Genomic DNA, 25,395 nt, shown 5'->3' with positions numbered 1-25,395 from the left:
TAAAATATTGTATATATGCCCCGCTAACAATTAATTTCAAGCGCTTTTCTATTTACTTAATTTTACAACACAACTTAATAAACCTTGTACTTACATTCAAGCTGTAATATTTCAACATTTAATCATTCACTTGATGTGGTAAATGTCATTCGATAGACAATTGATTATTGTTAAAGTCTATATCGAACTCCTTTAATGAAATGATAAATAGAAGCTTTCCGTGTCGTAAATTCAAAAGCCTTCAGTTTCTTAAAACAGATGTTTGCATAACACTTTAGAGTCCTTACAAATTTAAACATTGATGAAGTTATGGATATGTTTTTGATTTTTATTATAAAAAGCGACATCTTGCTTTTAACTAACTTCATGTAACTCGTACAGACATTAAGAAATTTGATAAAAATCATGATCCAAACACAAAAGTGAAAAATTTGTTGCAGATCTTTTTGAACATGACACGGTACATTTCTCACGTGCGAAGTCATCATATACTCTTTACCGAACCAATGTATGCATATTGTATCAGTGTGTGAATAAAAATTCCCACTAATTGGTCATGAACAAGACTTCCAAATCCCACGAGACAACAGCATAGAGAGCAGAAAATTTCAATTGCAGAAGAAATCGGTAAAATCGATCTGGTACGAAGAACGTACTTTTTTTTTACACAGGGCCTGTTGATTGCTTGGCCGGATAACTAAGTATTTAAAATCATAATACATCATTACTGTTACTGGTATATCGAATGCCTTCGTCCAATGGGATTGCGGATTGTGCTAACCACATGTTGTTCGTAGCAAACATATGTTCCAGTTTGATTCCATCTCTCGCTCAGATTCACGCCAGTTTAAAGGACAGTCTAACGAGTGATAATAATTTCCGAAAGGATACCTCAATAGCTATCTAAAACAATTTTACATTTTAATGTAAGAAATAATAACTGAAATCAATACACGTGTTAAAGAATGACAAGTGCTGCGTTGTTGTGAATATTCTGTGTTGCTGATATATCTTGATATATATTTCATACGAAAAGATAAGAATTTGAATTTCATAATGTTTTGATATATTCAAAGACTGATGGTGGTATAAAGAAAGATTGCGCTGTTCATCTTAAAGAGAACTTTAAATTAGTATGCTAATGGAGAACTTGACTAACATTCCGGAAAATCTTACCGGGGCTCCTGAAAACTCCTCTGTCGCAACTCGATGTTCAGACGTGATCTGCCTAAACGACGAAGAGTACCTAGATTATTTAGAGGACTACGTTTTTCCAGAGGACTGGGAATGGGCCATCATCATTCTGTACGCCATAACATTTGTGGTTGGACTATCTGGGAATGTTCTGGTCTGTTTTGCTGTATGGAGAAACAGATCCATGAGGACAGTGACAAATATTTTCATCGTGAATTTGGCAATTGCAGATCTTACCGTGATCATAATATGCCTCCCACCAACCCTTTTGGCTGACGTGACAGAAACTTGGTATTTCGGATTCGTAATGTGCAAAATAGCATTATTCTTGCAGGTAAGGATTTTTTTGTCAGTTTGCACAGATTAACACAACACATTGCATTATATCTTTGTCTTACAATTTAAATATATATTTCCACCTCAGATCAATAGAACATCATAAGAAAGCTGTTTAATCAAACTCTTCCCATTATCTAGCTAAATTTAATTTGACAAATTCAACCGTTTCGTGCAACCGTTATATACCAATACATATGCTTGTTCGATATAGAGTAAGAAAAACTATAATTGCATATTTAGGTCTCCACTTGGCTTTCAAGGGTATATAAATCATGAAATATATTAGAGAACAAATTTGTTTTATAGATTCATTTTAAGTACCTGATAATCCACTTACCCAAACTTATCTAAACTGATTTTTTCCGCTTAGGAGCTTTTATTGAATTACACAATGCGTCATAAGAATTGTACCCATTTATCGTTTTTCTAGTGTGCCATATATAATTCTCTGTGATATCAGAAAAAAACTATAGAATATTCGACAAGATGACGACTTCTGACAGTGTGTATTCAATAATGAATTTCTAGCTCATATTACAAAAGGAATGGCACGCTACACGATTGATGTTAATTTCTTGGTCTTTATTATTTTAAAAGATTTTAAAATAAATGTTTCAGCTAGGTGGCTGCAGATACAATATATTAATATTTAAAGGTGTCTCAATGTTTATTATCTTCTTCTGAGTTCTTTTGATGAGCAGCAGTAAAGAATAAGACATAATAAACTATTATGTCATTTCATTTTCTGAGAGAAGGTCGTGATAGATTAATACTGTTACTTGTTTATATCTACTGCAAAGCAGAATCCAGCAGATAAACATCTACAAATTTATATAAGTTGTTTATGATAAAGATATGATGATGTATGGATTGGAATTTTTAAAATGCCATGCGTGATTTCTGGTAGGTAAACATTATAAGTTTTATTAACAAATTAATATTACACCTACAGCAGTCTCACTTTTGAAAAGGTTATTGACGCATACTTTGTCAGATATGTACACGTATATATTGCAGAAAAAATCGAAAATCTCTCGACTCTAATAGAATACAGTAGACACGTTTATTTTAACATTTAAACTGTAACATTCGATAAGCTGAGATAACGGAGAACAGTTAACGACATATTGAAAGATTTTAGTATTATTTTGCTGTGTTTATTGTATCTCACATATTTCAATGCCCATTAATTCTACATAAATTCTTCATTATATCATTCAAGAAGTTTTCCTCCACAAATGAGCAGATAATAAAGATAAAAGGGTGAAATAAGTATGATATCAAATAATTTCTCTGATCTATCTCGGATATAAGGACCCCCAAAACACGTGATGTGCTTTCTTCATCTCTTATCAGTGCTTTCTCCAATCCTCATAATGTCTGCTAATTATGTGGCTTTAATGCACGCTCCTCTGCAATAATGCATACCTGTGAGAGCCCTAATTACTGTTATAGTTTCCCAACGAGATGCTGATAGGAATACGTTTGTATTTTTAGGGTTAATTTGAACAGAAGTAATTGCATATAGAAAGACTGTTCTCTCATTGAGAAAACGATGTTCATGCCCTTGCCGCACATGGCCAATTAAGAAGCTTTTAAATTCGTTTCAGATTTAAAGATTTTTTTTTTTTGCACATCATGCGGATTTATAGAGTTGAAAATAATTCTGCAACTGTGAAATAGGAGGAAATTTAGGGGAAAAAATGTCAATTTTTTTGTCACTGCACTTGTAAAGTGACACTCGAGGCGACAGGATCATCACAATGTTGGAAGCTGTTAATCTTTATAGTCTAAATAAGGTCTGTATGTATTTAAAAGGTCTTTCACTCGTCGCATTAAGAAATGTTTTTATTTTTGACTGACCATTACAAAGGGGAATGTCGTTACCTGGCTTGTTTCTTTACAAATAATTTTCAAATCATTCTAGGTGTGAAATTCCGGTGAAGTTCAAATATTCATGACATAACTACCCTTTGTATTTGTAACCCGCGGGTAAGGACAATCCCAACTATCATTCGAGAATTTATACATAGGCAACCAATCAACTTAACTCTATTTAATGAAAACCCCCAAAACCGGAAACAAACATATAACATAAGAATTGTTAAACAAAAAAATTCTTTTAATACCTATATATTCTATACATTTCCTATTTTTTGTTTATATGCCGAACTATGGTGGGAATCAAAAGGATATTTTTTCACCATTGTGCACCAGAATGAACAGAAAAGAATGAAATAATGAAGACAGTATGTGTTATACATTAAAACTCTAGCCATTGTCTTCTAAATTATATACTACATCCTGGGTCGTCTGTTATAACAAGATAGTTCACCTTGAGAGGATGTTGTAAAACCAGGATTGTTTTTAGAAAGAGAAGCCCTTTTAAAGGTGCAGTTTTCCTAAAATTTGATGAATTTTTAGAGAATTATCAAGTAGTTTACCATATCAGCGCTTTTACAAGTTAGCCCAAACCCTCATGAATTTTGCTTTCTCTCTTAAATTTGCCAAATTTCCTCAGAATGCACATGATATACTGGGTTCTCATGCTCGAAAACCTAGTATATTAGAGGGTACAGTGAACAGAAAGAAATAATGCTACTGAAATGATGCTTATCTAATACTAAATATTATTTCCATCAATAGCAATTAAAAATTGTTGCAAGACAGTAGATAATGCAGCTGAAATATTTACAGATTTATACAATGACGAGTTTCGGAATCAAAGTTACATGTATCCCTCAAATTCTTCAAAATATAATCATACATGTAATCACTTGAGGAACTAATATCAAAATTATTTTTCGAAAATATTAATAAAAAGATTGCTTTAAAAAGTCTCACATAGGTTTTTTTCAATACATTATATGTGATGTGTTACCTAAATCGAAGACAGATATTACTTACATTTGTAGTTAATTAAAAGGCAGAACAGATTCCCTTAGTTCTGAATGACCAAAAACTAATTAAGAGAACAAAAAATTTATAGACTGCAATAGAATTATGTTTTCCTACCTTAGAGGATCTTTTGTGGGATTTTTTAGTACATATTAATGATAGAAGGGAAGTTAAAAAGTGGAGGAGTGAGCATCCTAACGAAAGACAATGAATAGAAGAGGTTTTAAGGACATACGCAAGGTAGTTTGAACTTAATTGTCTTTTTCCCTAGAGTTGAAGAGTTCCAATACTTAAAGGAACTGTGTGCTACATTTTAATCTCTATATACATGTAATATGCTGTTGTACACTTCTTCTAAAACAAGGTTAAATAAACAAAACATAGAGAATATATGTTTACTAATTTTTGTACATTAAATTTTGAAATATGCAAGAATTTTCATCAAATGATATCTTTTCAAAACCTCTGATAATGCATGCTGATTTTTTGTCTATGAACATCTGATGGCACTATGATCTTAAATTACGAATATCTTGAAAAATTATCAGTAGGTAAGGTACGTTGCGTATGTCCTTAACAAATTACAAAATAATAACAAGTACTTGTAACTTTCAAAGTGGATAGCCATCTGCACATGTTGTTGGACAGTTTTCCAAGAAGAAACATGCCACATCTGCCTTACATGAAGTATATGGATATACCTACCTTGTAATAATATTGCAGGAAAGTCCTAAGAATTTCTCTGTCAATCAAAACCATAAACCACGCAGAACCGTGGCATACTTAAAACTCCCTAGTTCTGAGATTTATTACAATGATAATTAAATGAATGTCATTTAAATACATAAATTATTACATGTTTGCTTATACATGTAGTAATAAACTCATGATAAATTCCCTTCCCGTAATATGATACACAACAAGATGTGTTTTTGAAACACTGATGCCCCCGTATTGCAACTCATAACAAAGGTTAAACTTTCTCAAATGCAAATCAAATATGTTGATACCCAAAGTAAGGTTTTGTTTCGAGGAATACACCTGTGAAATATGAAAACCCTAGCAGCAACCATTGAATAGATATGGAAAAGGTTAAAGTTTTTCAAAAGTAAGTCAAACATCAAGGTCAAGTTAAAATGGTCAAAATTAATGGTGCCCAAGGAAAGGCTTTCTTACAAGAAATGCACATGTGAAATATGAAAGCCCTAGCACCAACTGTTCAAAATTAATGGCCAAGGTTAAAGTCTTTCAAAAGTAGGTCAAATTCCAAGGTCAAAGGGTCAAAGTTGTTGGTATCCAAGGTAAGGTCTTGTCACAAGGGTTACATATGTGAAGTGCGAAAGCCCTAGCGCTTACCGTTTAAAAGTTATGGCCAAGGTTAAAGTTTTGCAAAAGTAGGTCAAACTCCAAGGTCAAAGTTGTTGGTATTCAAAGGAAGGTCTTGTTACAAGAATTACATATATGAAGAATGAAAGCCCTAGCACCAACCGTTCAAAAGTTATGGCTAAGGTTAAATTTTTGCAAAAGTAGGTCAAGGTCAAAGGGTCAAAGTTGTTGGTATCCAAAGAAAGGTCTTGTCACAAAGATTACACATGTGAAGAATGAAAGTCCTATCACCAATTGTTCAAAAGTTATGGCCAAGGTTAATTTTTTTTTTTTCAAAAGTAGGTCAAAATCAAAGGTCAAGGTCAAAGGGTCAAAGTTGTTGGTATCCGAAGGAAGGTCTTGTCACAAGGTACACACATGTGAAGTTTGAAAGCCTTAGCACCAACTATTCAAAAGTTATGGCCAAGGTTAAAGTCTGAAAAAAATTAGCAAAAGTCGGTCAAACTCCAAGGTCAAGGTCAAATTTTATGGTACCCAAAGAAAGGTTTTGTCACAAGAAATACACATGTGAAATATGAAAGTCATAGCTGTAACCAATCAAAAGTTATGGGCAAGGTTAAAGAGGTGAGAAAATAATGATTTGAAGAACGTTAATTATTCACCATTTGTATTATGTGACTGAAGGTTCCACATATGGAGCCTTCTTAACAATGTGTAAATTATTAACCAAAAAAAAAATTTCCCAAAATATCCAGAATACCAATCCCGATCCATTTAAATTTCAGATAGTTTCTTCAAAATTATAGGTTAGGTAAAAATTTGATAAAAAATATTAATGCTGTCAAATATATCTAAATATAAAATCTCTAATTTTTGTGATTCAAATGTAATAAGGAATGTTTAGTTGATGACGGATGGCCAGTCAGGACAAAAAATCTCCCCGATTTTCGATCTCGAGGTATAAAAATTCAGGACTTCATTTCATTCAATTCAGAATGATTTTTATTCTCTTTTGAAAACGATTTGAAGGAGCACATCTTTTTGATGAACAATTTTTGTGCCGTACATACTTTTTGGAGACCTTACAATTCACGAGGTCCTAAATGGTGTCTATTTGAAGTTGTTTTAGTTCAATTTTTTTCGGGGGCGGGGGGTGGAGGGGATATTGCACGATATTGCACTTTGAATGTATAAATTGTAAAAATTCAATATTTTTTTCTTAGTAAATCAATGTCCAGTATTTAACAGCTGGATATGAAAACATACTTCTCTAGCTTTTTTGCAGTTTCTGATGGGCTCTTTCTTCGTGACAGTTCATCATGATATATTCTCTTTGAGTTTCTCTAGCGGGTCCGTTTTAATACAAAAACAGCACACTTGGTTCCTTAAACAAGAAAAGAGTACCCGTAGAATTCAGATAAACACATCCAAACGACTTTCTACTGGTATGACATTTAACCAAACAACATACTTAACCTTTTAATGGATTAGCTTTTCAGCAAACATATCGGATAATAATTCTGGATTCAGACTATGATTCCCTGATTGTTCTAGATGGCCATGAGATCATCTTAAACTTCAGCTATATAGGACAATAACATTTGAGTCGTTATATGTACTTTCGTAAAATCTTCTTTTTTGTTTACAACGATAGAATTTAAAAGAAATATATTTATCTTTAATGAGTAAATTAATGATCTTGAAAATATGTCGCAATCATATATATATATATATATATATATATATCTATATCTATATCTATATATATCTAAAGCGATATCTAAGTTTGAATGATCAACTTTTAGTTCTTCCGGAAATGCGATATAAATGTACATGTATGTATCGAATATGTTAATATTAATTATTAAACACAATATTGAGGTAATTAAACTTATAAATGACGCCATAAGTCTTGCAATATATGCGTAAAAATATTGCAATATAGAAGAGCACAATTTCTTGTGACTTGAGGATAGATAATTATAAACAGAGTAATCCTATCATGATGCGATTTTAAGGCCTTAATGTGAACGATTAACAAATGGTTCCTCCTGGTTAATGAGATATTACAATGTGTTGTAGGGATTCCCAAGAAGGCTATTATTTCATTTGGTATTGAAAGAGACTAAACCGAAACGAAGACGAGATTTTGATATTAATGAATGATTTCCAAGAAAATTCCATGACGTATATATTTTCAGGGAAAAAAATCCCCAATCCCAAAAAGCACTTCTAATAATATTATCCTGATTTATACATTATATCTAGAGCTTATGTTAATTATAAAACTAGACTGATGCTTTTAATTCTTCCGCATGGTTTCCTAAATCTATAAGTATCTTAGTTAAACTTACTTGTAATTAAGTATGACATATTTGTGATGGTTGTCTTTGGTAGAGTGGTCATTCTTGGATCGAAACGGTTAGTTCTTGGAATATAAAAATGCTTCTTCGCTCAGTAGTAAATTTTGTTCGAGATACATGTGTATTGTAATGCGATTTAAGTAGACGGACGGTTAAGGGCTCAAAGGTTTTTATAAACTGTGAAGTCGAAAAATGCAGAAAACATGAGATGAATATGTTAAACTTTGTTAATACAAAGTGTGAGACTGAGTCATGACGTGAGAGGGGAACCAGATTTAATTTCAGTTAAGGTGTTCTGAAACAGTGTAACTCCATAAACTAAGCGATAAAATAAGCTATCATTCCGTTACATTCAAATGGTAATGAACATGGATCTAAAATGAATAGGTGTTAACATACTGATGATTTAAAAAAAAACTGCACAAAAGTACAGTATTCAAAGAATGATACACGTAGTATACTCTTTGAGTTGTTGACAAAAGCACTTCTATATAAAGAATCTGTGGAAAGATTGATTGTTTTTGCATTACAATATACATGGTTGGTGTTCCCTACATAATCCTATTAGGAATCTCCTCGATTGTCAGCATTACAAATTTTGGTGTATCTATTTTTAAAACATTTTGAAAGCAGTTTAGAAAACATAAGATAATGATAATTACGAATATTTTTATATCCATCGTGAAGAGATGCATGTACAAAACAGATAAATACAGTGTCGTCATACCTTAAGTTCCAACCAAACTGTAATATTGTTGAATCTCGGTTAAATAGAAAATATTGATTTAATTTTTGCTAATATGTAAAATAAGCAAGTTCAGTTTGGCTAATATAATGCAATACTTTTTGTGTGGTAACACACTTTTGTGTGGTAATACACTTTTGTAGATTAAATGACTTGTAATTTTCAGAATATTGAATTCCCTGCAGCAATATTGATAGATTATATGGCAAAATAAAGTGTTGATCGTTAGAGATGAAGTTTAAGGCAGTTGCCTTTGATTAACTTTTTATCCATTGTCACTCGGTCTGCTTTCCGTCTTATTATTTAAGTTACACAGAACATTCGAGGGACAGAATTGTTATTCCCTCTCAAGTAATATGAATCCACAATTGGATCGCTTGTATCGTCAGTCCAATACTCAATTTGGCAGTCACAAACTCTCGCCACCAAATGTTTTTTCGATTCGACCGCACGACATTTTTAACTGCAATTTTAATAAATCAAATCCATTTCTTGATTGCGTAGAGGCTTCTTTGAGTGTTAGTTTTCTGGAGCAAAGAGAATGAAAAATTTTCGTTATCACGGAAAGACAAGGATGTCTCCATTTTAAAAACTAAAAAGGGCTTCTATCAGAATCCCAATAATTCGTCACCTGGAGCTCTGATGCACAATATTTTCCCAAAGGATTGTTTTCAATATGCAGAAAGAGATAACACAAGCATAAGAGAAGTGGGTTTTGGTCAAAAGTTAATAAAGTTTGAGCGGAAGGTGCTAGCCTGGGGTTGCTACAAACCTTAACCATTTTCAAAATTTTATGGATTCTTACCTCATGCTGCATGTACATGTCTTTACAAGCGTTACACTGCAAATTAGAAAAAAAAGAATGAAAAGAATTCATATTTGAAATCATTCTGGTGAATTATTCCTTTAGAGTCCCTTTAATTTACTAGCCGATGTGCTGTATCGCTTGCAGAGCAAAGCGACACTTAGAGACAAAGTTACCCGGCGTCTGTCTGTCCGTCCGTCACACCTTATATCTTTACAACTGTGAGAGGTATGGATTTGATATTTTGCACTTACATGTATATACCTTGATACTATGACTTTAAAACAGCAGGGTGACCAAATATCTCTCTAATCACGAATCTGGGGGATTGGATAATAATTAATAATTTCAATACTGTAGATTCCTAAATATACGCGAGGAATAAATTATCGCGTAATTACGCGAGAAGCACCACTCGCGAAATAAAATTCCTCGCTTTTATTTTTATGGTGCTTCAATGTATGTAAAGTCTCTAGATGAATCACCCATTCGAGAATTATTTTTCTCGCGATTTGACGCCCTTTAGCCATTTCGCGATATTAAGTACTCGCGTAAAATAAGGAATCTACAGTATTCACATTAGCTTTGAGGATAGGAGAATCAAATTTTTATTTAATTGTCATATTTTATATCTGAGTCATTTTTATTATTTCTATCCGTGGATGTTTTTCTTTGCAGGAAAATGCATGAACCACAATAGTAGCAAATAAATAGCTGACCACTCTTAGATTCATGTACTTCTTTAATGAAGCTATATACAAAGCAAGCGACACGTGCGTTTCTTGGAACGCTATAATTTTTCTATTCCTATTAAGCAGAATTTATTTTAAAAAAAAGAAAAAAAAAACATCTTCTTGAGAAGAGGAAAACTCTTGTGGCCTTCAACTCAACATTTAGATATATATCGACGGCGTTTTATCAATTAACAATAGTTACATTCATTCATATGTCGACTGAGCGAAATCAAAATAAAATACACTACAGAGTCTACCACATCAGTTTCATATTTTGATGACTATAGACGATAATGATCAACTTATTACTAAACTGTATGACAAAGGAGATGACTTCAGCCTTTCCATCGTCAACTTCCCTTATTTATATATGTAACTATATTCTAACATTACCTGCATATGGTTTTATGTCTCCCAACTGATTCGATACGCGAGAACATGCTCTGAATACGATAAATTTTAAAACCGAGGCAAGCTACTGACGAATAAGTTGATGATATACAAGGATTTCAGAAACCTCGTTTATAGTAAGCTTTTCGCAAATTCTACGGTCTTAACAATGTTTGAAAATATAATCTGTCGTTGGGTGGTATTTTGTCTTACATGTTTAATACCATTTGTTAGGTCATTGTGTTGATACTAAATTTGACTACGGAGCACTCTGTCTACCTTGTCAATACAGAGGGCTCACGGCGGGTTTGACCGGTCGAGAGGGGGTGCTTACTCCTTTTAGACACCCGAGCCAACCTCTGGTGTTTCCAGGGGTTCGTGTTTTTGCCCTATTCATTGATTCATTATGTTTACTGGATATATTAGATCGATCACTGTTCATTCTCATCTTTACCTTAAACTGATTTTTTAACCCTAGATAAAATCAAAAAAGGATGTAAAACCAAATGTGTATTGTAATTGTACATTTATATCCATTACTAAAGACTTTTAAGCTTCATTTATTGAAAATGTGTACAGAACAATATTGTTATATCGAATCTCAAATTTGATCCAGATTTGAAATTTTGAGAACTTGAATGTACAGTTTAATCCTTCCTTTAACATGGTCACTGTTTACACACTTCATACACTGGAAAGGTAACTTACATATACAAGATTTTGCAAGTTCCATAATAAACATCATAAAGAATCCTCATCTATATTTTACACAGTATATGATACGTTAACTTAACGAAAAACAGAACAAAGAAGTGGTATTGTTATCACCGTAAAAGAAATTGATGTACATAACCGTCAATTCAAAGAGAATTAACCCCGAGAAGGTGTTATGCAACGCCTCATAAGAGAATAGTAAAGTTGATTTGTATGTCACATTATTTGAAGTTAATATGGTATTCGATAAAACTACAATATTAAAACATTCAATTCTTCCTGAGGTTTGTTTTTATTACTCGATCTGTCTATGGGCAGTGAAGAAGCACAAAATCGTATCTGTCTTGTTTAAGAGCACTGCAACATGAAAAAGATTACAAAGCGATAAAAAAGGAATGGGCTTATTATTCATGTATTAAACTAACTTCGACGGCCTCTTATCCCAACGTGTGGTTAAGGGGTTAAGGAATTCTAGTAAATTATGGCTCTTACCCGATATGTAGACACAACTCATAAAAGCCCAGAATCAGTTCTGGAATGTACAACTTTAATTAAGAATGCACTTTTGAGTTGACCTCATTAAATATATGTTTTAAATACATTGTAGATATTTTAATACATTTTTATTCACTAATAACAAGAAACCCTATCAAACAGCGTCGATTAGCTCGAAGAAATACACGAAAATTCAGTGTAATTAAACTGTAATACGTTCACCATAGAAGTAACTTTCGAATACCTTCATCCTTGTTGAAGATTTTGTAAATGAGAACGCGGTTAATACCAGCAGGAAATTCGATTAAACCCCTCTTACCAGTTCCAGCACTGCGGTGGGTCAGCATAAAACGTTTGACTGGTTCGTGGTTAGAATCACAGTCAAGGCCTATTTACACGGTATGATTTGTAAGATGTGACTCGCCACATCTTACAAATCATACCGTGTAAATAGGGAAATCATAAGCCAGATATGAAGTCAGATGGAGTCAGATGGAATAGAGACATGTTCTATTCTGTCTGGCAAGTCAGATGGTTTCAACCAATCATAAGAAAGGTCATAAAGGTTGATCTAAATTAGGTACTATTAACATGTGGATTTTTCCCGAACTTTTGCTCCAGATTAATTTTAAGATTAATGTGATATCTTACATGACCAAATCTTGGGGGAATTTTTCATTCCATGTACTCGAATTGATAATGGCAGGAAAGTGAAACTGAACAAACAGATTGATTAAAAAATCATACTCAGAAGTAAATTTGTCTGAAAAAATGAAACCATTTTGGGTTTTCCGTGGCCAATTCTTTACTTATTGCATAATATGCACCATGTCCTAACCAAGGTCTTGCCCATGTTCTTCTGTGTTCAATTGGCAAATAGCTGCTATCATTAGGAAATGGAAAGGTAGTATGTAATTGCCGTTTTCCATTCTTAAATTGTAAACAATAAGAAATTTGGAGGGAAATATTAATGAACTACATATCTGACAAATCATACAATGTAAATGAAACACTGGAGTCGGATGTGAAATCACATCTGAAATCACATCTTACAAGTCAGACCGTGTAAATAGGCCTTCAGGCTTTAGTTACAGTTCATTTGACATTTTCTGTGTGGAGGAATTATTTGTATTCATTTTCGTCAAGTTTGTAACATTTTACACGAATGTAGTTACATGTATTTTGATATTACAGATGCCTTCAACCTTCAGATCGATAGTACGCAAAGATATTCAATTTCTGCTACATAAGTATGTGTTGCATTGGGAAATATTTTTCTTTATATTAAGCGGTATTACATCTCAAAATGTTTCATCATGATTACACTCTTTACAAGCCTGTAGATCTCGTGTTATCTGTTGCAATCTAACAATTAATTAAATCAGATATAATATGTACATGTAATTGTAGGCAGTAAAGGGTTTACACGGAAGTTTTTTTTATTATATATACAATACAAATATGGCGTATATAAAATATCCAGCACGGAATAAAATTTCAACAAAACTGAAAAACACGCCATACACAGCTGTCAACTATTCCCATGTATATGTATCATACATTCGGCATCAATTTCAGTGAAGACTACACTAGCGTGAAGTGTATTTTCGAATTTTCATGTTTATATATCATTTATATATTCTATTTTATGCATATTTAAGGAAAAAAATAGATATAATTTATTAAACTGCTTTTATTTTACTATAGTCCCTCTTTTTAAATCATTCCAGCTATGTGGAATTTCCATAATATGATTCGAATATTATCACAGAAGCTTGTTAATTCTACATGTAGATATCTTGATTTTTTCTAGTTCAGTTTATTCATTCCTTCCAAAATATTGGTACATGAGTTTCAATATAACTTATATATATTATTATACGAACTAGTCAAGATACATATACAATAAATTTATTTACAGAAAAATAGCAGAAAGTGAAATTAGGAAGGAGAAATCAGGATGGACGGACATTATTATAGATTTTCAAGAAACATACATAGTCTTTTAACATTTGTTTTGCATTGTATTGACAAGATGCCTAGGTAATCTTTTCTTACATTAAATAAAGCATTATAGAATATGATGAAATTCATCGGAAATTTGATAATTATTATAAAGTGTAGAAGTTAAGTCTTTCACAAAGTGGTATACCATGCATGTGCCTTAGAAAAGATGTGTACGAGGACTTTAAAAATTCAACACAAAAATGCTTTACTACCTGGTTTTACAACCTTTGTATAAATATATATATATATGAGTGTTTCCAATAAAAGAAAACATTCAGGAGTGGTGTTCAAGAAATTATAGAAAGATTCCTAGAATCAATGGATCATCGTCCTCGACATGAGTACATTTTTAATTAAGCTAGCAGTATGGGATTTTTTCATGAAAATTGCATAGCTTGCAGAACTCATTGTTTTTACGTCAGTAGTGCTACAAAATACACTACAATGGGTTCCTGACCAGCACGTATACTTGTATTTGCATAATTAGCTTCTAGAAGCTTTGTATCATGCTTCGTTCGCAAATGTCATTGCACGAACATGGCAGGGTTCAGTTACAGAAGAATCCCCCATAACTAATTATCAAAACTTGAATAGAAACCCATAAATTTAAAATTCATTTGATTATATTTTATACCAGTATTCCCATCATGTTGATGATATCTTCTTATTTTAACGTAATTGATTTTCCGTCTTTACGATCTTTAATAAGTGGGTGCTGCAGCAATTATTTCTTGTAGACTTACTTCGGTCGTAAAGTTTGTGTATCTCGTGATACCAAGGAACTAGCAAAATCCTCCTCATTAATGAACGCTTGGAGATCAAATACATCTATAACCTGCTGATAATTTTACGTTTTGGGAAAAAATTTCAAAGGGCATAAAATTGTTCTCACAGACAGAAAAAATGTATAAATCATAAAACAGACAGGGGCGGATTTAATATGAAAAAGATATCATTATGTAATTATGCATTGAGGTGAACGAAATTTGTTGGAAGTGGTAAACACAGTCATCATTTAAAATATTAGTATAATATTTACCAAATAAATCATTCAAAAAGATAAGTAAAGTATTTAATAAAATGTATTGAAAATTGTTACAAAACAAAACTCTGCAGCTAATATAACGCTGCCCTGTATTAATTGCATTTCGTAACACAGTTAAAATATTGATAATGGAGTGTGTTAAGTACAAGTGCAAAGTAATGACGAATTATATTTTCATAACATCTGTAAATGTTTTTGATTCTATTGATACTTGTTCCATCCTGTCTTAGTTGTGCACTGGTATTTTGTATGGGTGTGAAAAATATGGCCAGTTAATAGATAGAATTACAGCGAAAAAATCACTGCATCTTCACCAGAAGGCATATTTATTGACTAAATCTGGCAAATAAATCCCTTTAAAATCCGTAAAAACTCAAATATTTCCGACATTCCGGTCTGCGTTAAGCGATGTTTTGGTACAGTCATTATGGTTTATGGCTAAAAAAGATAATAATATTATTTATGCACTATGAAAAACCCAAATCTTCACCAAAGACTACAGCTAAAATGTGTTGACACTTGCTCATCAAATTCTAAAGCAGCTCAAAATCGACCAATTGAATACCAAAAATCTCGAACATTTAATTTTAAAAATCAAAATTAAAATGTTTTTCTTCTTGACCCGAAAGCAGCATATTCGTGTGTACATGAAGCACCTTTCTTTTTATGTATCCAAGTTAGAAATATCGATGATTCTAGTTTACATTTAACAATTCACATTTCACGTTCATGTACGAACAGAGTTTGATTATTGTTAGAATTTCAACCACAGTAGATAGTTATCTCAAATAAATTTGCTTTTGCAGGTGACTTCCGTAGCAGTTTCTGTGTTTACACTAAGTGCCATCTCAGTGGAGAGATGGTACGCCATTTGCTATCCACTCCGCTTCAAAAGTACCAAGAGGAGGGCAAAAATAATCATACTTGTCATATGGATCATCGCCTTTCTGCTTGCCTTACCCGAAGTCATCGTCGCTGACCTGATACGCTTTGTACAACGTTCGTATATAGATCTTCTGATCACGTGTCGACCTCACTGGCCCGATATGTCCAACCAGGTGGTATACCAAGGCGTACTTATAGTGCTTATGTATCTACTCCCGCTAGTTTTGATGACTGTGACTTACAGTATGATTGCTGTGGTCCTGTGGACGGGCAAAATTCCGGGTGCCATAGAGTCCGGTAGGTCTTTCAAAATATAAACATAAATGTACTGAATGAAATGCCTTTAATCTGAACCAAACAACACTTGTTACATCTAATGTGCCTTTGCAAAGTCTCCACATCGTACTTATAAATGTATCATGATGTGAAGAATCCAGTATCTTTTTACCATTTTTTTTTTTTTTTTTTTTTTTTACATTAAACTTCAATTTTTAAGGACACACCCTGAAAATCTTCACTGAAATCTGTGAAATTTTCAAAGGTCTCAGTGTTTCCGTTAACGCATATTTCTGCGTAATTTACTCATAAAAAAAAAATATACTTTTTACCATCTAAAACATCACCCAAAGGGTCATAATAATGCAGAAAAATACGAAAACAAATTTTAAAAATCGAGTTCAATTTTGTTGCATTGATTGAACTATTTTATTAATTTACATTCCAATTTCTAGGAATAAATCGTTGCTTTACATGTAATTTCAAAGTGGCAGTAATTGGAATCGGCATTTCGACGTCAACAATATATTAGATTTTTTGAACAATCTATCTAATTCTTAACAAAACCGGAAGTCCGGATAAAAAATGTCGCATCTGACATCGGCATATTTATTTCAGCTGGACTTTGTCAAAAAGGCTTATGATGGTAATAAAAAGGTGAGCAAAGCTCAAATCATTAATAAACAATTCAAACAACTTTCAGATGTTCTCTTTTGATTGACATGTATTCCACAAAACCCAAAGCGGAATCGGTAAAATGTGTAGAAGTACAATTTTTTTTTTCATTTTTTAAAAATCAAATTATGATTTTAGAAAGCATAGCTAATATAAGAACTGTAAGCAAAACCAGAATATATTTTGACCCTCGAAAATTCTCTTTGACTTCCAAAAGTTTACTTCAAAGGGTCATAATGACCCTTGGTTTTCAAAGTTAGCGGAAACACTGGGTCTTCCGCATAATATACATACAAACTAGCACAGCAACCATGACATACAAATGAACTGCATAGAATTCTGTGCATTTATATAATGCTTATTAAAACATACAAGGAATGCTACAATGTATGTGAAATGTGAACTCCACGTCAACGTCAATACCTTAAAATCAGATTTAAAAAATAGATCAAGATAGCTGCCGTTTGTATTTCGTATTGGTGAAGATATTTAAGGTATCATGAAATATTCTTTATGCTAAAAAAAATCACAATCGACCAATTGACTTGTTTAAAGCAATACCATATACATATATGAATAATTTAGATCATATTTGGTACCATTATCAGGGGTTAAACGTGGGTACTAATTAGCATAGATTTAGCTTAACAAAATATACAATGATTGACTGAATTATGGCAACTATTAACTTTTCATCTGTCTTTTATTATTTGTTTAATCAACACATGAATGGTAACCTTCTTGCATTATTTCAAACATAGAACCAGATATGACATATATTGCATATTATTTTCCCAGGAAAATATATTCAGAGGAAGTTAATATGAAATAAACAGCATGTATGTAAGTCACTTGGGTAAAAACTACACTGATGAAAAGGAAAAATGAAGTAATCTGTTATTTCCATGCAGAGCTTCAGACCAAAAATATTTGATTGAATTAGATACACATTATTTCACGCATCTTCGATTTCTGCAAAACGTTTATTGTATAGATTTGCAATGAAATCATGCAAGACTTGCATGTGCGCCCTGGTTTACCTTTGTTTTGTATAAATCTTGCAAATAAAATGCATTTTAAATTTTTTTTTTTTAAATTTTTGTACGTATATCAGCATGACGTTAACGTCATGGAACTTGGATGAACAATCTTACCCGTGCTTCTTCCGAACTCAAGTGTAAGATGCATTTATTCATTGTTTTAACAGTATTTTGGGCTCGATTTTTCCATTAGTCGATTCTAATTTGTTTCCCCGTCTTTAGTAATCAATCCTAATAATAAAGAATCTCTTTGGCACAATACCCAGAAATCCCAAGATTACAACAGACAGTGTCATCCTTTTGACATCAATACATCTCAAAGATCTACAGATGCTTCGTATTCTTTGAGGCCATAATTGGTCATCGGCCACAAATAACTCGTCCATAATATTTTATCCTCAAAACCACTTTTCAGTATCCTTGAATGCGCGTATATATTACGTATAGTCCTCTTTTATTAAGGTTTAGATCGATGCAGTGAGGATTTAATTTTTGAAATCTACGAATGACAATGAAAATAGGGAAGGAGGAAATGACGTCAAATTGAAAGGATTGTGCAATCAACAGACCCAATAACTCATATAACGATGTATTTTTAAGAAGAAAAAATAATATTTGCCACACGAGTATACGACAAAGTGAATCCTGGATGTCACCGGAAATTATACAGAGAGGACGTAATATTTTAAATACTTAATTTTGTTATCCTTTTGTACGAGTTAATGGTAAACAAACTTATTAAATTTCATTTTGTATGATTTGTTATTTATATGACATAACATAAAATCAGCATTTTTACATAAAATGTTTTAACTAAAAATAAATATAATCTTTTGATGTTTGTTTTTATCCGAGGTATTATTTTTTCTCAAGAAGTCAAACATGCAAATGCCGACTTTGGTATTTACTGTTCAAACTATAACATTGATGAACTGAATTCCTAGCAAGTCAGTTTTATTTAGATACGCTACAAACTCCACAGATAACAAACTAAGTATGTAAATACAAGATAAACCCATGTTGTTAAAGATAAAACCAGTGACATTTTGCATTTGGAGCAGTCTAGCAACACTCCGAATAGTGATTCCTTGGATTCTTGAAATAGAAGATAAAGTTCTAATACCATTTTACAATTCCGTACATCTACTATTAACATGCAGATGTAATGGATACTGTAACATAATTAAGATTGATTGATTGATTATTGCTTAACTCCAAGTCTGCAATATTTCAGCCATATTTATTCAAGTTTATATGACCGTTTTTTTTTTTTTTTTTTTTTTTTTTTTTTTTTTTTTTTTTTTTTTTAAGTTTTTGTTTTCTCTGGCGGCCCCCAGTGAGTCTATTCTTTTTTCGAAATCCATAAAAACGATCTTTTGCGTGCCATGGGAGGTAGGAGTGTTTTCCTTGACATGGGGCACCATTTAACGTCCCACCCGACGGATTTAAAATATGTAAACAATTAAAATATAGATTGCTCTATGTATTTACCAACAAAATTGCTTGCCCTATGTATTTACCAACAAAATTGCTTAAGTTATGTACTTCAAAATTTTACTGTAAAAATCAGTTTCATATAAATAATCTAAAATTGTATTAACATAAATGTTTGTGAAAGGTTCATGCATCGTTTGCACATTATTATAAAGTCTACTTCGAATAGGCGAAAAATTCCAAAAGAATTTGATTTATAGTTAGCGAATAGTCACAAGATATACATTCTGGTTGAAATTCTCCGTTAAATTAGTATGCATGCGGGCTTTTTTCTTTTTAATGACCAATACGTATTCTTGAAATAATCACTTCGTCCTGCATGACGTTTCAGGCCGAAGTCGCATGAATAGTTAACTTTGTTTTCTATAGTGTATCACAAAATTCCCAATAAATTTGCCAATGGGAATTTAGATGAAGTTTAACAAAATATTTCAGAGCAGCGTTAAGAGTTTTGAAAAGAGTAATATACACCCATATTGCTAAATATTATAAGAATTCAGTATAATCATGATCTTTTCTTTGACACCTCTAAACACTGCGATAAATACATAAAATATGTTTGACATTTGTTAAGACATATGATCTAAAAACGATACCAAATAACAGATTTAGGAAAACTGTTTATGAAAAAAACTTTTCAAGTGATGAGTTTACATCTGTAACAACCACCATATTGCCCTTTCGGCACGTGCAGACGATGGTTTTGATATTGACAGCGTGTAGTGAGGTCCAGCATAGTATTCCGTGTGGTGCTAAAACAGATAACCTCTACGGTCCACGTGCTCTGTATCGATAACTTAACGATATAATTGCTGGAGGATTGTACAATACATGTCAGCACTTGATATGAATGGCATCTTTAGAAATATGTTTCAATTAACCCTCAGTGTAATAAATCATTGCGCACTGAAATAGTTTTCTTGGTTTTTGTTTCTTTCTTTGTAAGTTATATTCTTAAGTTAATTAGGGTATTTCTCAATGACACTTTGTACATCTGTCAGGTAATTGCTCTTGAAATATATCTACATAAGACAAAACGTTTGAAATAAATAGCAAAAGAGATAATTTTTCATTGATAGAGATTTATAACACCGAGTCTTCTCGGTATATATATAAATTTTACTTGGGATTCTCATAGCAAACTTACCAAGAAGTCATGACACAAACCTAAAACTTTTTTATTGATCCCTTTCTTCTTAATGTAAAGATTCAATATTACTTTCCATAAATGAAACAGTTAATACTTGTTACATTTGTAACATAATCTGTATTAAATCTCCTTTATTTTTAGCCAATAAACCTATGATGGATAGCAAAGTAAATAGAGCCGAGGAACAACTGGAATCACGGAAGAAAGCCGCCAAGATGCTCATCACGGTCGTAATTGGGTTTGCCGTCTGCTACTTTCCCGTTCACCTGTTTAATATTCTCAGGTAAAAAGACATTATTTAATCATGACAGGAATTTATGTCTTAAAGTGGGAAAACTTATACCAGCTCTAGAGGTCTTGTATCATACTTGAGGAAAGGTTATTTCAACACATGTTAAACCGATTGATTATGCACTTCTCTTGGAGAAGCACTTCTATCAGCATCCGCAAAAATCATTATTTCTAATTTATTGGCATCATTTACATAGGGTGTTTAGTTTAGAAATGCGTCTTCTGAGATGGTTTAATCTTAGGAATAATGAAAGAATTTCCATGTACAATTTAAAAGTTACAAAGGAAGAAGTAAAAGATTTCGAACATTTCCCGCGTATTTGCAACACTCAAGACATTTCAGACCTCCTCCGTTGAGATATGCAATCAATCAACGTAACACTAAATAAAAGCATGCACATTCTTGTAAAATTATTTTGAAAACTGTTTTTATCTGAAACAATCCTTTTAAGACTTCAGCCTAATTCATGATACTACAATAATAAAGGGTAGTCTGCCCATTTAACTATTGTTTTTTTCATATAGTCACAATATACATTAAGATTTATCTAAACGAAAGGAAAATGATTTCCTTAATTCCTTCAACTCGACATTTAGATATATCGACGACGTATTATTAATTAACGACAGTTACTTCATTTCATTTGTCAATTCGCTATATCCCAGGGAACTTGAAATAAAAGTTCACCACAGAGTCTGACACATCTATTTCATATTTTACTAGAAAAAGACGTTAATGGTAACCTAGCAACAAAACTTTATGATAAAACTTTCCTATCGTCAATTTTCCTTACTCGTGTAGCAATATACCCTTATCACCTGCAAATGGGGTTAATATCTCTTAGTTGATTCGATACGCAAGAGCATTCTCTACGTACGATCAATTTTTAAACGAGATATGCTATTAACCAACAAGTTGATGAAACAATGATATCAACAGTCTCGTTTTAAGTCATCATTTCGCAAGTTCTATGGTCGATACAATGACCTTATCAGCAAATACAATCTATCATTAGGTCAAATGCTGACTGGCTTCTTTCATACTAATTGTTATTTACACACTAAAATTTGTACGGATTTTTTTTCGTTCACCCGGTCATGACAAGGAGCACACGGCAGGTATGACCGGTCGACAGGGGATGCTTACTCCTCCATGGCACCTAATCCCGCCTCTGATGTGTTTGGAGGTCCGTGTTTGCTCTGCTCCCGATTTTGAATTGTTTAAATGGACTATGAGCTTGAATACTGTTTGTTTTCTCCATATTTCTTTCTTTTTAATTTCAGATATGCAAATGCGTTAAAATCTGCTCCACCGCAATCCATTCAGTTAATGTCTGTGATTTCCCACTGGCTACCGTACCTCAACAGCTCTATAAACCCCATTATCTATAACTTCATGAGCGGTAGGTATTTTTTTCGACATGAAAAAAATTAATGCATACATAATCTAACGAATTCATGAAACATATGGTATTTGAATTGGACTATTTGCAATTTTCATTTTGGTGACAAAATATCTTTAAAAAATTTTAACACTATATCCAAGTGATCAGCAAATACTGATTTATACGTTTTCCAATATTTGTGGGTTTTCCTGGTTTTTCACCCAAATGCAGTTAAGTTGCGCGAAAGACCATGACATAAATGTCCACTATATTTCATACCTAATGATAAAGGAAACATTTTTGGCAGTTTTCTGTATGTCAATACTTGACGAAAAAAAAATATTTGAATGAAAGATGTAATTAAATCGCGAACAGAGAATTTATAAGAAAATGAAAATGTTGAATTCTATAGAATATACTGGAATTTTTAATTTTATGTATTTTTAAAAGAAAGAAAATAAAAATATTTTTCTTTAGAAAAAAGATATTTTCAACAAAAAATAAGTATTATATGATTTATTTTATGGAAGGAAATCATCAAATGTTATAGGGTTTCACGGCTATAGAATTTTGTAACATAATTTCATTGTACTTTTTGTGACAACGAGATTCCAACTATTCTGGAAAATGCTTTTTAGTATACTATTTTTCATATTTTACGTTTTACATTTGTTGAAATGTTTCGGCTAAGGTTATATTTGTCCAACATAGATAAAATTTTAAAAAGATAAATAAAAATTTCTATTTTATACGGTCAGTTGTGGAACGAGTTTTCTAGGAGTTTGTCGATACTTTTATGTTTCGAAATACCTTATAATGATATATTCCATGGTGATTTTTTTTTTGCAGGTTAGTAAACCTATATTCTTTGAAATAAAAAAAAAACTGTTTTGTATTACACTGTATATCAATTACTTTATAAATATTTGTTTTTATTTTTTAATATATTTTTTTTTTGTTTGCGACAATGAAGTTTAAGTTTGGCACAATTTGACTGAATTTGGACATTTTGCTAACCTTGATCAAAGATATGTCAAAATGATTTTATGAATTGATTTCCATCTTACTTTCAGCCAAATTCAGAAAAGAATTTGCAACTGCTTGCTGTTGTATAAAGAGAAAGAGGGCATTCAGTGTACATTATAGAAGTGGCGTGTCAACGTTCAGCAACGCCTCGCAATACGCCAATCGCAACAACAGCAACTCTTGCACGGAACAAGTCTTATTGTCCACATATACCGATAGATAATGAATTCTTTCACCTCCGTTTTAAATATTGTGACAATTAAAAATTGTGATTATGATTGTTAAAAATGTACATGTATTTGAATGTTTTGTGTATAAACATGAATTGTGAATTCAGTTATAGTATTGGTTTGTTACGAAGTAACTGTTAAAGTTCACTGTATTTGATATGTGTATGTAAATATAAACATTAAAAGTAGATGATTTGATGATGATTATTATTTCATTGTTTGCAAGGACTCATCATCTTCAAATGTTTAGGTACAGTATTACATGTACTGCTATAAATTATTTTCACATATAAAAAGAATGAGAATATTAACATAAAGACAACTGAAAATTCGCAAGACACAATATTTGTTTTTGTTAAAATTCGTTCTATATCAGGACAAATGCTAGGTTCAGTCATTTTTCAAGAGTTGTGACAAACTCTGAAGTCTAAAACGCATTTTTAACAATTTTTGACATATTACCTAGAGTATTTCTATTTTTAGGAGTGCATTTTACAAAGGGGTAGATTTATTGTTTCTACACAATTATTTAGTTTTCAAAGAATGAGTTAATGTTCTATCCTTCAACAGTAATTAATGGTATTCATGTAAAAATGTAACCTTTTTCTTGGGTGCAAGTTCTTAAGAGTCTCCACTTTTGGCTAATGTTGAAGCATACACGTAGGGAGCACATGCATCAAATTGCTTTCCAAATACTTACTAATCCCCAATCAACGGCTTTGATTCATTGATGTTCCCTAAAATACACAGAACAAAAAGTAAAGAAATGCCATCATCTGCCTCTTAAGAAATTTTTCTGCAATCATCGAAAGCTGTTTTTAAATAAAGATTTATAAAGAAAGAGAAACAGAGAAAAAGTAAATCGTTTGGTGTATTCTGGAGAATTTATTCCTCGGCATATGTTGTTTTACTTGCAAATTGTTTTGTTAGGGATGGGAAATCTGACAAATGTTACATGTTATATTATATCTTTGTTATACTTTTTTGCAAATAAATGATGTAGAAGGGAGGAAATTGATCTAAACGATTTTGTTAAGCCTGGAAATCATTGAGGATCTTTATTGCTGTTTTGTCCAGATCTACCTGGCTATTGCAATGTTCTTCCCCCAGAGCCATGTACTTTAACATCTGTGTAATGAATCAAAAATGCAGCATTAAAGACTACCAATGATATCTTTGATAAAAAGCTGCGCTGGAAGACCGGTGTTTTCTCAAAATTTGATATGAATTGTTGCCCCCGAATTCATTCGTACTTTATATCCCGTAAGAACATGCTACTAATGAGACCAATTTCTAGCTTTTTCTTTGGTCTTTTAGGTTTGACAAAATTTCTCCGATTCAAATTGAAATAATAATCATTATCAGCACCATTACGGGATATCATTTTTATTACAAAAGGAAGTGGTTGGAGTTTATTCATTTTTATTTCAGATTAGAGAGATGAAAATCACAATAACTGCATGAAAGTCAAAGCCCAGACCCCCTCCCCTTCCCAATATACGTACATGTAGTAAGAACATTCTAACATACTGTTACACAATGATCTTATTTTGACGCGAGAAAGTTAAATTGGGATGAAAGAACAATTTAAAAAATTAGTTCTTACCTCTATAAAAGTCATATAATATAGTAAGTATTGAATAAACGTGATGCTGTCGGACATAATGCCACGGACAAACCAATTAGTCATTTAAAATTTAGCGCCACAAATTCCATCAAATAGGTCAACTTGGCTAATATGGTAAAAAAAAAAAATGTATAGTATAATATTTTGAGAGAGGGAGGGGGGTTAAAGTTATCAATCTGTTGATTTGAGCCAATAAAATTCATTTTAGATCTTAAGCTTGTCAGAATACAATTTTTCTTTAAATCGTTTTAACTGTAATGT

At 32.1% G+C, this 25,395-nt stretch overlaps 1 protein-coding gene across 1 annotated transcript; it reads left to right on the top strand.

Moving 5' to 3' along the window:
• The first annotated feature begins 1,042 nt into the window (after positions 1 to 1,042).
• Positions 1,043 to 23,526, top strand: LOC133190504 (orexin receptor type 2-like). The gene is made up of 5 exons (XM_061326165.1): positions 1,043 to 1,528; positions 15,862 to 16,237; positions 20,717 to 20,858; positions 22,151 to 22,269; positions 23,325 to 23,526. Exons 1-5 carry the CDS (start codon positions 1,136 to 1,138, stop codon positions 23,498 to 23,500), a joined length of 1,206 nt encoding a protein of 401 aa, XP_061182149.1. The 5' UTR covers positions 1,043 to 1,135; the 3' UTR covers positions 23,501 to 23,526.
• The last annotated feature ends 1,869 nt before the right edge of the window (positions 23,527 to 25,395 follow it).

Source organism: Saccostrea echinata, unplaced genomic scaffold (genome assembly GCF_033153115.1).
Source record: "Saccostrea echinata isolate AGI-Se365-2 ecotype Australia unplaced genomic scaffold, CSIRO_AGI_Sech_v1 ptg000022l, whole genome shotgun sequence".
In the NCBI taxonomy this organism is placed as follows: domain Eukaryota; kingdom Metazoa; phylum Mollusca; class Bivalvia; order Ostreida; family Ostreidae; genus Saccostrea; species Saccostrea echinata.
The sequence above is the reverse complement of the archived record's forward strand: the minus strand, read 5'-3'. Positions and strand labels throughout refer to the sequence as shown.

Bases quoted from the DNA above. Each gene is read 5' to 3' on its own strand.
- LOC133190504 (XM_061326165.1), top strand. From the start codon at position 1,136: ATGCTAATGGAGAACTTGACTAACATTCCGGAAAATCTTACCGGGGCT. The intron at 1,529-15,861 runs GTAAGGATTTTT...TTGCTTTTGCAG, and splicing joins AAATAGCATTATTCTTGCAG to GTGACTTCCGTAGCAGTTTC. The intron at 20,859-22,150 runs GTAAAAAGACAT...TTTTAATTTCAG, and splicing joins CACCTGTTTAATATTCTCAG to ATATGCAAATGCGTTAAAAT.